The sequence below is a fragment of the Zootoca vivipara genome, chromosome 10 (assembly GCF_965207765.1).
Source record: "Zootoca vivipara chromosome 10, rZooViv2.hap1.1, whole genome shotgun sequence".
Taxonomy (NCBI): domain Eukaryota; kingdom Metazoa; phylum Chordata; class Lepidosauria; order Squamata; family Lacertidae; genus Zootoca; species Zootoca vivipara.
In genome coordinates this window covers 14,203,893-14,218,929 of record NC_142593.1, presented here as the reverse complement: position 1 = coordinate 14,218,929, position 15,037 = coordinate 14,203,893, and the positions used below count along the sequence as shown (strand labels likewise).

The 15,037-nt window shown below is 41.6% G+C and overlaps 1 protein-coding gene across 1 annotated transcript in view; it reads left to right on the top strand.

The window, feature by feature from the left end:
* Positions 1-15,037, top strand: part of MEGF10 (multiple EGF like domains 10) — a 112,972-nt gene that overhangs the window by 58,336 nt on the left and 39,599 nt on the right. The window contains exons 8-11 of the mRNA XM_035099947.3: positions 280-416; positions 5,753-5,965; positions 11,954-12,128; positions 14,287-14,407. Of these exons, the coding sequence (XP_034955838.2) occupies positions 280-416; positions 5,753-5,965; positions 11,954-12,128; positions 14,287-14,407 (646 nt within the window). The remainder of the gene's footprint in view (positions 1-279; positions 417-5,752; positions 5,966-11,953; positions 12,129-14,286; positions 14,408-15,037) is intronic.

The following is a 15,037-nucleotide window of genomic DNA, read 5'->3' as shown; positions in this document are numbered from 1 at the left end:
GCTATGTTTAAAATATCTAAATGTTTACTGTTGCTTAGAAATTAAATCTAGGATTAGATTTATTTTACAGAATGAACATTCCAACAAATTAGCACCCTAACACTTGAGGCAAACATTTGTTGTGTTGCAAGCTAAAACGGTATCTGTCATTTTTAAGATGTGCACAAGCTGTCTGGTATACGAACATGTTAATCTCCTTGCTTCCTTCAGATCCCCCCTCGTCTTTCCCTCTTGCAGCTGCACTCCCAGGCATAAAACCGAGATTCTGTTTCCAAACAGGGCACAGTCTGTGGTCAGCCTTGTCCTGAAGGGCGTTACGGAAAGAACTGCTCTCAAGAATGCCAGTGTCACAATGGGGGGACATGTGACTCAGCTACAGGGCAGTGTCACTGCAGCCCTGGTTACACAGGTGAACGGTAAGCAGATATAACTTCACCACTTTGTACCGTGGCTACTGAGCAGAAGGGAGAATTCCAATACAGCGGTACCTTGGTTCCCGAATGGCTTAGTTGTCAAACAAATCGACTCCTGAGCACCACAAACCTAGAAGTAAGTGTTCTGGTTTGTGAACTGTTTTCGGAAGCCAAACACCTGACGCGACTTCTGCTTGAGTGCAGGAAGCTCCTGCAGCCAGTCGAAAGCCGTGCTTTGGTTTTCAAACGGTTTCGAGAGTCAAACAGACTCCTGGAACGGATTAAGTTCGAGAACCAAGGTACCACTATACAGTTGTCCAGATTCAGTGGGGATGCTCAGTGGAGATTCCCCTTAAATTCCAAGATTCAGTGTGTCCTCAAGAGTTATTCAGTCAACACCTGTTGACTGAATTCCTGTAGTGGATTGGGGGTGGGTGGGGCTGATACCACTCATCTGACCTCCTGACTGCAGAGCTGCTGCTTACCAGGAGGGGAGAGTATGATGGGCAAGGGTGTTGGGAGGTTGGCTCTCTGCACGTGCAGCGGCAGGAGTGGCATGTCTAAACCACTGAGCCCTCTTTGGCTTCCCAATCGGAAGGTTGGTGGATTGAATCCCCATGACGGAGTGTGTTCCCGTTGCTCTGTCCCAGCTCCTGCCCAACCTAGCAGTTCGAAAGCACACCCGTGCAAGTAGATAAATAGGTACCGCTGCGGCAGGAAGGTAAACAGCGTTTCCGTGTGCTCTAGTTTCCGTCACGGTGTTCTGTTGCGCCAGAAGCGGTTTAGTCATGCTGGCCACATGACCTGGAACACCGGCTCCCTCGGCCTGAAAGCGAGATGAGCACCACAACCCCATAGTTGTCTTTGATTGAACTTATCCGTCCAGGAGTTCCTTACCTTTACCTATTGGCTCCCACCCTTGCTCCTGCTAAACAGCAGTGACTCCGCTGCTGGTATCTCAGGAAACTGCAGCCATCCCACTATTGGAGGAAATATATATATATATACTCTAGCTACTATAGATTTCCTTTTATAAAGTATTTTAAAACTGTTGTCCTGGAGAAAGACTGATTACACACTGGCCAATTATGACATCACTGCTCTGCTCCCCCAGCTGCTTCTGAGAAAGCTTGCAGCTCTACAATTACAATTTCACTTATTTTCTGTTTTTATGGCTCATGTCAGGACCCCTAATCCTGGTTAGCAAGTTGAAGTCTTTTAGAAGGAAGGAAGATGGGACCTATTTCCCCCATCCCACCCCCTGGAACTCAGCATGTGTTTTCTTCCTTTTGTGATCAATATGTTGTCGCATTTTGCAGGCCGCAAAAGTATCACCTTGCAACGTTAGGCCTTTTGAGAATTAGAAGCTTGCAGTACTTATTTGGGTGGGAGATAGAAGCACTCTTCCTTTCCTGACAACTAACCTTTAAAATTCAGCAGCGTTTTAGAATTCAAAGTTGACTTCTTGAATTTACAAAGTCTGCTTTTGAAATCTGGTGTTGAACGTATTAAGCTGCTTTAGGTGAATCTGAAGCATTTGGTCCCAGTTCTGTCTACTCTGACTGGCAGAGGCTCAGCAGGTATTCCCCTTGTACCCGAGATCTTTTAGCTGAAGATGCTGTCAATAAAATCTAACAAGAGCTAACTGGGAAATGGGAAGAACCCCAAAGAGAGGAGTGAGACGTCATATAAAAAAACCAACTAAAAAAAAACACTAAAGGGGAAAAAGGGATGCTGGAGGGGGGCCCTGAGTGACAGAGAGCAGAAGGCAGGGAACCTCATTCGGGACATGAGATTCCAAGTTCTGCATGAGAGGTGATGGAAAATATGTGGTCTTGTGTTGCTTGTCTTTCCCATTGCAAGGGGAAACTCATGAGATGGAGACTAAATGAGATGGGAGCATAACAGGAGGCTTGTCTATGAACTGTGTAAAGATAGTGGTGATGGCTTGATTGAAGCTCTTTTTTTCCTAGCCAGCACACATTTTTAGGTCACCTCATTTTGGGGCACTTCAGTTGTGGCTTAAGAGAAGTATGTAAGAAAAGCCCTGCTAGATTAGACCAAGGACACATCCTGTTTCCTACAGTGGCCAACCAGATGCCAATGGGAAGCCCACAAAAGCAGGACTTGAGCACAAAAACAGCAGCCTCTCCACCTCTGTTCCCAAGCAACTGGCATTATATGCTTCCCCAAGGTTAACAAAACATGACTAACAAAACCAATATGAAACGTCTGGAAAAAGAAATTCCCCCAAACAGATGAAAGCAACAACAAAAACTTACTAGAATATTCAAAATGTACTATGATATCCTTTCAGAAATAGAAATAAACTTGAAAAAGTAAAACCCCTAACTATTTTTCCCCAGCAAACCACTTTGTCAGATGCATGAAACTTAAGGTTATATGTACTCCCCTATCCCACATACTGGAAGTGAACTTGTCAGGTTGCATCTCGGGGAAAGGTTTCTTTTCACAGCCCCATTTGTGAAGGAGGATCCGTGGCATCTTCCCTTAGCTAACAGAGTTTTGGTCTTCTGTGTTCCCTGCTTTCTGTGTGACATACCATCAGGAATCACTGTCAGAACTGGAGGGGAGGAAAAATTCTGACAACTTCCCCAAGTAGTTTTATTTACATCCTTGCCAAAAAATGGAACTTTGGCTTTGCTCCTTTTCATGTCAGTAGAACTTGTGCAAGAGACCTTCCCAATGGATTATTCCCTTTGCTACTATGTACTAAGAACTCCCTGGGCTCCCTATTTATGTTTCATCAAATCTTGCATACTGCCTGTGGTGTTTGAAAAGAATGTGTAGCAGCTGGCCTTAACCCTGGCCTCTTTTCCTAACTGTCAATTATCTCTGCATAACCATTTTTGTGTGTGTTGGAGGGAGCACAGAACATTGGTAGAGGCTTTCTTTCTTAGTTCTTGCTCCAACTGCCACAGGAAATAACACATTATGCAGGTTTATTCATTGTGGATTTGACCCTGAAGTGAAGTGAAGGCACTTGTGTTTCGAGGGTAAAATGACTTCTTGTATGATGGATCCTGTTGGGTTCTGTGTGGAAGAAGAATTTGGTTTAAAGTCATGTCTTATATTTCACGGGTCACAATTGTGGTAGAATTTTGGGTTCTAAGAAACAAGAATCTAAAGATAATTTTCCCTTTCCTCTGAGGTATTATAAGTGCTGGATCTAGGGAGATAACATAATGGGGTGAACTCTCTCCCTCCGAGGTAGCTGGAAATATTTGGCTTAGAGCAGGTCAGACTACTTGGCCGCCTAGCTAAGTATTAACTATGACTAGCAGCAACTACCCAAGGTCTTATGCAGAGGTCTTCTCCATTATCTGCAACCTCATCCTTTTAAATGGAGATATCATACCAGGTTTGAAACTGAGACTTTATGCTTGCCAGGTGGTATGTATTATATCACTGATGTGTGGTGCCTTTCTAGTTGCAAAAGATTAATTAAATAGGTTTTGCTGATACACAATTCTCAGGATATGACTTGTTGCCACATTTGGAGCTGGGAAGGAAAACCGTTGCCTTTCCTGTCACTTGGTTACTTTGCTTGAGACAAGTGGAACTATTCATTTTAGAGATACTTTTCTGGGACACACCACTAGGCTGCATTCACATGGCTGTTTATTCTAGTTTCATGATTTTTCACTGCCTCTCAATTTCCACATTATATTTGAGCTTTCACTTGGTATAAAAGCCACTTCTGGAGTTATAGTGGAATATAGTGTGAGTCGTACCTTGGTTTTCAAACAGCTTAGTTCTTGAACGTTTTGGCTTCCAAACACCACAAACTTGGAAGTGAGTGTTCCGGTTTGCAAACTATTTTTGGAACCCGAACATCAGATGGGGCTTCTGATTGGCTGCAGGAGCTTCCTGCAGCCAATCAGAAGCCGCAGTTTGGTTTTCAAATGTTTTGGAAGTCGAACGGACTTCCAGAACGGATTCTGTTTGACTTCCAAGGTACGACTGTACTCATTTCCATGTTATTTGCTTCCAGCAAAAAAATCCATTTGCAGATAATATCGAAATGAGTGCTAAACTTGAGCAATATTCCACTATAGTTCTGGAAGTAGCTTTTACATTTTGTGAGAACTCAAATCATGTGGAGACTAACAGGGGAATGTCCTGAAAATGGAATACGTAAGCTGCAATGTGAATGCTGCCCTCCTCTCTCTAGGTTGCACACTTGTGTTTCTGGTCTGAATGATCTATGGTGGTGATAGTGTTCACCTTGCAACAAATGGATCTGAGTTGATACCCTTCTAGCCCTAACCTGTATGAAATAATCTGATTGGAAAGAACAGAGGTGGAATACTGATGACTTAAATAATATCAGAAAGTGACCACATGGGGCTTCATGTGTGGCTATGCATCCCAATCTCTTTGAGAAACACACAGACACACAACCTGTTAAGGTCTTGGAACTGACCTGTTTGGGCAGTTTTTCATATAAACTAGGTGTGTCTCCATCTCTTCATAGCCTTGGGTAGGTGGGAGAAATCAACTAGAAGAAAACATATGCAATGTTGTAGTCAGTACTAGGCATTCTAAAGAAAAAGAAGCTGGCTGTTATTTGAGTGGCGGAGATCTGACAATAGTGGGATCGCTTCATACAAATGGGCTTTAAAAGATTAACTGTTGATTTAAATAGAAACAACGATCTCTTAGCATTTATCCTAGTCTGTTTTTAAGCAGTCCTTTAGCAGAGATTTGCTTTCTTCCTCTTGACTGTTATATCTGGTAAAGAACTGTTGTTGTTTTCTCTGTTGGTATACTAAGGATTACACTTCCATCCTTTGTGTTCATGTTATATCATCAAACCATTGACCTGAATCATTTTAAAGGTGTTTGCAGAGGGACCTGCTTCACTCCCTCCTCATTCATGTAGAAGTTTTGTACACTAGAGAGAATCCATCTGGTATTTCTTGAGCAATTATTTTCTCATGTTGAACATGTTTATATCCTTGTCCCTTTGCACCCAAATTTACTGTGAAAGTGAAAGCTTGGCTTGATATTGTCTTCATTTTATTTTTTAGAGTTGTACATTCCTTTCATAGTCTCCTACACACTACACCTTTAAAGCCCACCCCCACGCCCTCCAATAATTGCGGTTTGTTAAGGATTGCTGTGAATTGTAACTCTGTGGGAGGTAAACTAGAAATGCCCAGAATTCTTTGAGGTACAGAATTTACTTTGAATGTGCTTTAAAGGTACAGTGCAGATGCAGCTATTGCCATTATGGAATGGAGATTCCAAGTAGAATTTCAAAATATTTTAATAGAAAGTAAAGAACATGTCTCTCTCCCCGACTTTCTCAACAGATGCCAAGATGAATGTCCAGTGGGAACCTTTGGAGTACAATGTGCAGAGACGTGCCAATGCATGAATGGTGGGAAATGCTATCACATTAGTGGTGCATGCCTTTGTGAGCCAGGATACACAGGAGAACGCTGCGAAACAAGACTGTGCTCCGAAGGTGTCTATGGTCTCAAATGTGACAAAAAATGCCCCTGCTATTTGCCAAATACTCACAGGTGAGCTTCTAGAACTTTTGACAGTCATTCTTGTTCTGTGCTGGTCCAGGCAACTTCAGTTGGCCAAATATAGAGGGAGCTAGACTAACGTTTCTGTTGCTTCTCTGCAGTATTGGGATGGCAGTCTTGGTAGCTACTAACCACAGGTCTGAAGCTCCTTGGTTTCTAGTCCAGTGTGCCAATACCTGAAAAGATGGTTAGCTTTCCCATTCAGTTCTCAGAAAAGAATAGTGAAGATTGCTTGTAAATAGAAAGTCTTGACTGCCTTTTCTAAGTATCAGTCATCTTGTGCTGCAGTTTTACCAATTGTGGGCGATAGGTAGAATTAGTTAAGTGGCTGAATCAGATTGAAATTGGGAATAAATGAAAACACTTTTGTGAGAGAGCAGAAGACAGCTGCTGTTTCAAAAAGGGGAAGGGAGCACAATTGTATGCACACAAGCCTGGGCATGCATGCAGTGGGGCTTGCTGCATTTAATTCAGTATTTAAGATGTTTATACATTTTTAAGCAAGATTGCCGTGGCAAGCAGTCAGAGAGCTAATCCTTACATGGTGCAATCCATGGTTTTTATCAGAGTTTATGGTTCAACTGTTGCACCAAGTGGCTGAGAAGCTTTAAAAGAAATGTTTCCACTGTTCTTTGGCATCATGATCAGCAAGGATTATATATTTAAACATTGTGATTGCTTGATGTGTTCAGTAATTGACGTTGGAGCCGGTTACATTCCTTTCTCATTTTCATTAACATGACTTTTCACTCGTGTGCTTCCTGTTTTCCCATGTGCCATTTCCCTGTGGGCAATAGGTAATGTAGTAACTACTAGGTTGAGCTAGTTAAATGAAAAAAGTTTTACCAAACCAATGCACCTTGCTTCTGTTAAAAATCTGTATGTAGGAGCTGTGATTAAGCTTTAAGAAAATTAACTAAAGTCTGCTATAAACATTTTACATGGACAAGAATGTATGGCACAGCACTGTGCAGCATTTCTGATATTTCAAGGTTAATGCTTGATTCATGTTCAACACAGCTGTTACTTCATTTATACCACTGGAAAGACAGCTTTGGTCAAGTCAAACTGCAAATGTTCAGATGTAAACAGAAGCATGTGACTATTTTTAAACATGTTTTTGACATTTCCTATTTTCTGTGACAAATGGAATGGCCTTAACAATAATGTAGGCGTGGGGGCATCTGTTTTTTAATTCTACAGTTTACTTCAAAAGAGCAAACGGTTTAAGTTGGCAGTATAGGATGAAAGCAAAACATTTCAGATATGCCTGAACATATCCAAAATATATTCACATGCCTTTGTAAACAGAGTGTGTTAACACACTTCATGCACCATTCAATAGCATAAAAACATTGGATTTCACCATGGGGTAGTCATACCTGGGTGGCGCTGTGGTCTAAACCACTGGACCTCTTGGGCTTGCCGATCAGAAGGTCGGCGGTTTGAATCCCCACGATGGGGTGAACTCCCGTTGCTCTGTCCCAGCTCTTGCCAACCTAGCAGTTTGAAAGCACACCAGCGCAAGTAGATAAATAGGTACTGCTGCGGCAGGAAGGTAAACAGTGTTTCTGTGTGCAAGCTACTGTCACGGTGTCCCATTGCACCAGAAGCAGTTTAGTCCTGCTGGCCACATGACCTGGAAAGTTGTCTGGACAAACACTGGCTTCTTGGCCTGAAAGCGAGATGAGCACTGCAACCCCATAGTTGCCTTTGACTGGACTTAACCGTCCAGAGTTCCTTTACCTTTTTTTTTTAACCTTCAGTCATACACTATTTTCCATCAGTCTCTAATCCTCAGCAATAGACCCTACTTTCTTCCAAAAGAAAGTCTGGGGCACAGAGGCAAATTTCTTCCTTTCAAAGTAATGTATTGCCCACCTCTGCCATTCAAAACTTTGACTTTCAAAACAGTAGTCACCATGAAAATGCTGCCATGCTCTCATACCCTTTTTGTCTCAGAGGCATCTGGTTGGTCACTGGAAAGTAGGATGCTGGACCAGCTAAGCCTTTGGTCTGATTTGGCCATACCGGCAGAATGATAAGCACCATATCTAAGAGTATATGCACAATGGATCTAGCATCTCTGCATAATTTCTCACTAGCAGTAAAATATTTGATTAATTGCAGATTTAGATACTAATTTGATGTCCTGCGTGCAAGCAGATTCTCTAAGATGTGAATTTAAGAGATAAGTAGGTGCTGCATTTCTTAACATCTGTGTGCGCTGTGCATTGCCAATTAAACTAACTAAACACGAGCCATCAAAAGCTTCCAAAGTGTTTCTGCTTCCTATATTTTAATTACAAATTACAGAATACTAATTTTGGTGTCAATCAATACGTGCGCCGCTATGGCTTCCTAGCACACTGTGGCTGGGGAACAGGGCTACAGAATATCAATGTCACAGTTTGACTTCTACTTAAAGAGAAAGAGAGAAAATGAACGAACAGGGATTTCTTATTCCCCAAGGACTTAAAGAAGAACAAGTGGAGCTGTGCTTATTCAGTGGGGCTTTCCAAGCTCCTGCCGCTGCACCCGATGCATCTGCTCGTGAGAGTCAAGGGCCCCCCTGGAACACTGTGGGATGAATCTCAAGGAATGCAGCAGGACTTGGGAATTTGCAGAATGCTGTTGAGTCCTTTGTTGTGCAAGTGATATGGGAAGCAGCCATAGTTCAGTGGTCAAGTTGGGTATTATCTACACGGACTGGCAGCAGCCCTTCAAATTTCAGACTGGGGTCTCACCCAGCTCTACCTAGAGATGCCAAGGATTAAACCTGACACTTTCTGCATGCAGAGCAGATAATGTACCACTGGGCTACAGTCTTTTCCCTTTAGATACTTAGACGGCCAGCCTCACTTAGATTCACTTTTACTGAGCTGCGATTCAAGCTATGCCCTCCGCCATCCTGGACGGACGATATAACAAGGTACCGTTCAAAGACAGACTCTGTATATGTGGGTAACCGCAGGTGGAAGACATCTTGCACTGTTTACTATTTTGCCCAGTATACATTGGACCTCGGAGGTGATTTATCTCTCTACCGTCTGTAAAGGAAAGATGTCTCTTCCCATCAGAGAAGGTCCTATGGCTTCTTAGCAATGTAAACGCTCCAGTGACTCATAAAGGCACCCACTTTTTGCTTTGGCGGCCAAAAAGACCGGAAAGAAGACCCTGGACAATATAGGCGTGAACTGTAAGGTAGACACAGAGATCTAAATGGAGACCATTATTTGTGGCGCAACACCCCTTTTGCTTGTATTTTTTTAAAATTCAGATTTGTCATGGCCAATGCCTAGTGCAATAAAGTTATTTAGATTGAGTCCTTAGATGGAAACAGCCATCTTTTTCCTCTAATACAATGTCCATGGGAGGGAACACATGTCATCATCTCCCATCACTCCCAGGATTATTCATCACCCCCAGGATCATTTGAAATGTGCACACCAGAAGCTGCAATTTCTCACTACGTGGAACGGAAGGTTTTGTTAATTTTTTTAAAAGCAGCATTTGGATATTGGGGATAGGAGCGCTCTTAAAGTTGGAGTACTCCTTGGAATGGAGCTGTCGTCTTGGTTTTTGAAAACAGGTTACATGCAGCACGCCTGTGTAGGTGAGCACTTCGCACATGCCTCTTCCCATAAGGAGAAATGAGCACCATTGCAGCAAGCCCGCTACCCGTATCACTTTCTCTGACTGACCTGAAATGGAATTATTATTATTATTAATTGTTTGTGCCCCACCCATCTGACTGGGTTTCCCCAGCCACTCTGGGCGGCTTCCAACATATATAAATGCATAGTAAAACATCAAACATTAAACACTTCCTGATACAGAGCTGCCTTCAGATGTTTTCTAAAAGTCAGATAGTTGTTTATTTCCTTGACATCTGATGGGGGGGCATTCCACAGGGTGGGTGCCACTACCAAGGAGGCCCTCTGCCTGGTTCCCTGTAGCTTTACTTCTCACAGTAAGGGAACCACCAGAAGGCCCTCAGAGCTGGACCTCAGTGTCCGGGCTGAACAATAGGGGTGGAGTCGCTCCTTCAGGTATACTGGGCCGAGGCCGTTTTGAGCTTTAAATGTCAGCACCAACACTTTGAATTGTGCTCAGAAACGTACTGGGATTTAAAGGGGGGTTTAGACCACATTCTGGTCCATTGAGGGGGGTTAATCTCGTAGCCAATGTCGTCTTCCCATTGTCTTTTGATTGTGTCTAGGTACTTTTGTAAATCAAGAAAATCTTTAATAATAATAATAAAAAAGAAACGTACTGGAAGCCAATGTAGATCTTTCAGTACCAGTGTTATATGGTCTCAGCGGCTGCTCCCAGTCACCAGTCTAGCTGCCTCACTCTGGATTAATTGTAAACTGCATTGAAAACCAAAGATTGAAAATTAGGATCAAATACCGGTAATCAAATAGTAATGAATAATCTTATGTCTCCCAAAGATTTCAGAAACATGTAACACATAATATAGCAGCTAGAAAACATGTGGACTTCCTGTTTTCTGCAGATTGGAGTTTAATGGAAAACTTACTTTATATTTGTGTGTCTGCTTTTATGCTTTTTGTTTTACTCTCATAAGAAAGCCAGTGTCTTTTGGTGGTCATGGCATTTAGTAATAGTGATAAAGAACATCAAGCATTAAAGAAGTTATATTAAATGAGCAAGGAGTCTTACAGCAAGGATTTCCCCCGTAAATCACTGAAGCAAGGCCATCTTCAGCCATAATTCATTTGATGTGTCTGGATTTTGGTACATCCTCCCCCTTCAGGATGCCTTGGGGAATATTACTTCAATCAGTGATCAGAGTCCATCTTTAAACAAGCTGTCTATTGTAAACATAATTGATCTGGATATTAAGACTTCCTTTTGGTGAGCGTTAAGCTGAGTGCTTTGTCTGCCAGAGAACCACAGAGCACCCCTTTGTGTCCACTTTCCTGGCACATATATCTTAGCACAGCTGATGGTGTCCATTTGTTACAAGACAACAGCTGTGTGGCTGTTATTGAATGAAGCTGCTATTGAATGGAGCTGCTGTTTTCAGGTAAAGACAGCTGGTCTTTCACCAGGTATGGAAACCACAGGCTATCCATATTCTCCAAGGTTGTAAAAGTGCCCCTGACCTTTCTTCTGTAAAAGTGATTTGGCGTCATTTCAAGGAAGGAAATCCATTGCAGGCTAGCACACCACTTTAAGCCAGGGGAAGCATATATAGGTTTCTTACTCAGAGCCAAACTACACATGAGTTAACTGCATATTTGCACAGGATTTATTTATTCATTTTAATTCAAATTCACAGCATCAGCTGTGAGGGCAGATATTGTGGCAAGTACAGCAGACATGGAAGGCATTTAACCCTTTCTTCCCTTACTGTAGGAATCCCTGCTCTGAAGCTCGTATTTGCTTTGGGATGAAATTCCACACTGCACGTTAAATGCAATAATGTCTTTTAATGCCATGTCTTTAGTCTTAACTCACAAAGAAGCTCATGGATGTATCATAAAGGTCTTCATAATAAAGCAGAATGCAAATTATGAGCAGGAGCTTAGTGGTAGTCAGTTTGTGGGAGTAGGTGAGTGAGTTTCACCCTAATGAGCCAACAGAGGTTTTTCTGCTTAATTTGAAAGCATATTGTGGTTGTTCATTCAGATTACTTTTGTCACAGCCCACCCCAGAAATTAATTCTAACCATATCCATGTGACAGGAAATTTTCCACAATACAAAAGGAATGTTTTTAATTTAAGATACGAAATAAATAGAAGTCCTATTTACTATTACATAAGTAACATAATATTAGTGTGTGTTCCTGTATCCCCACCCACTCCTATGTGCATGCATTTTCATTTTATTTTTAAAGCCCTCTGTGTGAAATCCTTTTATAATGTGTCTGTAAGAGTATTTTGCTGCATTGGATTCTTGGTGTCATATTTAACTCCAAATGTTTTATTCCTTTCATGCCTTGGTCACAGCTGTCATCCTATGTCTGGAGAATGTTCCTGCAAGCCGGGCCGGTCTGGACTCTACTGTAATGAGACATGTTCCCCAGGATTCTATGGAGAATCTTGTCAACAGATTTGCAGTTGCCAAAATGGTGCTGACTGTGACAGTGTGACTGGAAAATGCATCTGTGCCCCAGGATTTAAGGTACACCATTTTGATTGTCATTGACTATTCCTCATTGGCTGTCTCAGCAGCTACCAGTCCTTTCATAGCTGCCAAGTTATCCCTTTTTTTAAGGGATTTTCCATTATGCTGAATAGGCTTCCTTGCGAGAAAAGGGAAAACTTGGCAGCTATGAGTCCTTTGGACACAGTGGCTGCATTTTCCTGACACTTCCTACTTGATCATTTTCATGTATTATGTGATCTGTCAAATGTCACAAAGGCCACTTCTGAGAATCTAGTGGAAGTCTAACATTTATTTCCACATTAATTGCCTTCAGGAAAATAAAATAAAATCTGTTTACAACCTCGTTAACTCGTAAAATGGTTGGATGAAAGAAATTTGAGGTGGTGTGCAAGTGTACAGGTCTTTTTTTGCCATTTTCATGTGTGAATCATGGAGGAACAGAAGCACCTAAAGGGTGCCAGCGTGTCACACCACACCCATCGGTGTGAATGAAATTTAGTGTGCCACGGTTCTATATTTATTTTTTAAAAGCATCAGTTCAATAGTGCAACAGTGGAAAGGGAATGTTAGAAATCAAGACAGTAGCAGTAGCATTGTATTCACCACTTCTGAATGTGTCCACTGAGTTGCTTGTAGTGATAACTGATAAAATGTAGATCAGGCATCCCCAAACTGCGGCCCTCCAGATGTTTTGGCCTACAACTCCCATGATCCCTAGCTAAAAGGACCAGTGGTCAGGGATGATGGGAATTGTAGTCCAAAACATCTGGAGAGCCGAAGTTTGGGGATGCCTGGATGTAGATGAACCACTCACCTTAAAAAAAGGTCAACTGAATTAAAAAATTTATGTCGGGAGGGGGATAGCCTTAAGATCACACCTACAAGTTATGGAATTCAATAAAGCAATCTGTTAGAATCTCCTCACCTGTATTTGAGAATAAGAAGAATGGAAAGCTGCTAAGTCCATTTGCCCTCCCTGGGCGGGCGGCTTTGCGGGCGGGCACTACGTTTCCCCTGTGAACCGGCCTATTGCCAGCCAGATCGTACTCCTGTCTCCCAATTGGCCCCGTGCCCAGGGAAAGGATAAATACCTTCCCGACAGGGCCTGTGGAAAAGAAGCAGAAGGAACTATTGGAAGTTCCGGTCCAGGGATTTAAGTGACAACATGTAATTCTCATTATAAATCAAATTATTGGTGTAAACCTGACATCTAATGTAGCAACCAATCACCTGTGTTTATATAAAAATGTAATGCTCATAATACAATCTTAAAAGCAATGGTAAAAAGTTCTGTTGAGTTATACTTTTTGCTTTTGTTCTTTCCACCTATTTCTACTTACATTGTATGCTTCTACAGTATTGCCTTTGATTGTCTCTGCTTATAGTAGAAGTAACATGAATAAGGGATTTGTGAAAAGATGCATTATTTTTCATGCCAACTAATATGAAATTAGTATCTTTTATTAATGATGATGTGGCAATCTAGCAGGTTTAGCTTCCACTATAGAATTTGCTTTGTGTCAGAAAAGAAATACTGGTAGCAGCAACTGGATGTATAAGCTAAGCCCCTTAGCTAACTTGCTAGAGCTTAAGTAGGGGGACATAACACTCAGATGTGCATATGAATTTCCATGAAATTGAAAGCAGTAGGCACCATGTGCACTTGGGTGCACATTATTCTGTGCATCAATTTTTCACCCGCAGTTCCTAAGAGCTAGGGAATCTGAGACACTCTGCAGAGTTTCTGTATAGCATGACAGAAAATAGGAAAACACTGTGGAAATGCAAATTTTACACATTCTTATTTTTTATAGATTAGGCACTTCCTAATATTTGCACAATTTCAGAGTGAGCAAATGGATATCTAGAATGCACTAAGAGACTTTCATATATTATATTTTTCCTGCCTGAGGATAATCTCAGTAAGAAAATACGTTTATGTTGCATGTTTCTTTGTTTGCTGTGAATATGCTATGTGCAAGCAGTCAGTAGGTGCAGATTATCTCTTGCACAGAGATTTAGGACAATGCATATGGATATATATGCTCTGCTTTAAAATTCAATAATGGCAATTATTCATTCAGAGACTGCTTGTGTAGTCATTGAAATAAAAAGGTCAACAACTTTCCTTTTCATTGCAATATGGTTTTTATTTTTGTCAACCATTTTTTAGGGAACTGATTGCTCTATTCCTTGCCTTCTTGGAACATATGGAGTAAAATGTTCCTCAACATGCAACTGCAAAAATGAGGCCATCTGTTCCCCTGTGGATGGTTCTTGTACCTGCAAAGCAGGTAGGATAAATAATGTACTACTTGTAATACGGGAGTCATATGAAACATTAATTTATTTTTTTTAAGGCAAGAAGTGGGACATGGATTTTAAACCACTTACTAACTGGATGTTAAGGCACAGGACTGTTGAGACCTACTAATGTTACCAGAGGTGTTAAATATATAAGCAAAACTGCAAAATGAAAAAGTAAGAATGGAATTCCCCTCCCCTCTTCTGTGCTTTCTAAGCACTGCTCATGTAACCAAGCTCTTCTCAAAATCTCAACAAACTTGATCCTATTATTCTGCATGGGTGTCAAGGAGAACATGATGAAGCTAGTGTATAGATGGGACCTGACCCCAAATAAGATAGCAAAGATTTATAAAGAATGATTCGGGGAAAAAATGTTTGAAATGTAAGATCAAAGTGGGGGATTATTTTCATTGTTGGTGGGGGTGTATAAAAATTAATAAATTATGGGGGGGGAGTGTATGAGGAGTTGAAAAAGATGTTAAAGGTCACCTTTGGGGGAAAACCGGAATATTTTTTGTTAAGTCTGATACCTGAAAATAGGGGAAACATCTTTCTTTATGCATGTGCGGCAGCAAGATTGTTGATAGGTCAAAGATGGAAAAAGGAAGAGGTACCCA